At 45.0% G+C, this 1,119-nt stretch overlaps 1 protein-coding gene across 1 annotated transcript; it reads right to left on the bottom strand.

The window, feature by feature from the left end:
• Positions 1-440: 440 nt before the first annotated feature.
• On the bottom strand, positions 441-787 carry LOC105983425 (small ubiquitin-related modifier 2-like). The gene is made up of 2 exons (XM_013013281.1): positions 634-787; positions 441-576 (listed from the first exon to the last, which is right to left on the bottom strand). Exons 1-2 carry the CDS (start codon positions 785-787, stop codon positions 473-475), a joined length of 258 nt encoding a protein of 85 aa, XP_012868735.1. The 3' UTR covers positions 441-472.
• Between the last annotated feature and the right edge of the window lie 332 nt (positions 788-1,119).

Genomic DNA, 1,119 nt, shown 5'->3' with positions numbered 1-1,119 from the left:
GGCCAATGTAAAAGCTTCCTTTTTCCAAGCATATAAATACCCCTGTGTGAAAAATAAAAATTTGCAACTTGATCAGAACCCCTGTCTTGCTGTCATTCTTTGTGTCTCTTGTCCCTTCATTCCTTCTCACTTAGGTTCACTGCCCTCGTTGCCATCCTGCCGATCGGGCCATGTAAAGATAAAAGTTGAATGAGCATACCACGAATGGAGAAGGGGGATATTTTCACAGGACCAGTATTTTTCCCCATCCCATCTCCATTTGATGTCAATCAAAATATACAATTGTCATTTAGTTTAAAAGAAAAGAAAAAGGAAAAAGGAAAGCAATATGCTTGTGCACATACACCAGTTACTTTATGTACAATAAAGGAATGGGGAAGGGGAAAAGGAAAGAATAGAGAAAACTATACTGTAGTAGTCACAATGTGGTGGAACCAAATTGCAGTTTTCTAATTAAGAATGCATTCTTGGTCTATAAGAACAAAGTTCTGGAGCAAAGTAGCAGGTTCCCTCCTGTCTGCTGCTGGAGCACATTAATTGTATCTTCATCCTTCATTTCCACCTGTGCAGGTGTGTCTGTGTCATCGATTGGCTGCCCATCAAATCAGAATCTGATCTGCCACATTGACAAACCCTGTGGTTCACAATAGGCTTCCGTTAGTTTACTAAATGGTGTGTGCCTCTTCATCTTAAACTGCACCACAGAACCATCCTGCCCCGCCACCTTCAAAATAATATGATCGTTGTTCTCAGTCTTGACTCCTTCCTTGGTCTTTTTGTCGGCCATCGCGAGCGCCGGAGTCTCCTCAGATGCCCCTTCACAAAAGAGGTCCCTGGTCCGCACCGAACAAGCACACAGGAAGCACCACAGAGGCTGGAGGAGGTGGCAGCAGTGGACACAGGATGATGCTTTAGTGCTAAGGAGTGTGGAGGGGAGGGTTGGGCCTTTATAGCCCAATGAGGGCCTGGCTTTGCATACAGATCATACCATGAAGAAGACCTGATGAGTGTGAGCTGGCTCTCCTTGTCAGAGGGCGTTCCTGTAGTCAGCAGCAGTCCAAGTGTCTGGTGGGTATGCCTTTGTTTTTGAAATGACTCTGGATAGAACTCTCCAGTGTC

The sequence above is a fragment of the Dipodomys ordii genome, unplaced genomic scaffold, assembly GCF_000151885.1.
Source record: "Dipodomys ordii isolate 6190 unplaced genomic scaffold, Dord_2.0 Scaffold19, whole genome shotgun sequence".
Lineage (NCBI taxonomy): Eukaryota > Metazoa > Chordata > Mammalia > Rodentia > Heteromyidae > Dipodomys > Dipodomys ordii.
This window is presented reverse-complemented; position numbering and strand designations above follow the sequence as displayed.

What these genes read in the sequence shown, in the direction of transcription:
- LOC105983425 (XM_013013281.1), bottom strand. Translation starts at nt 787, where the DNA reads ATGGCCGACAAAAAGACCAAGGAAGGAGTCAAGACTGAGAACAACGAT. An exon ending in AGCCTATTGTGAACCACAGG is followed by an intron (nt 577 to 633) that starts GTTTGTCAATGT and finishes TCGATGACACAG; the next exon opens with ACACACCTGCACAGGTGGAA.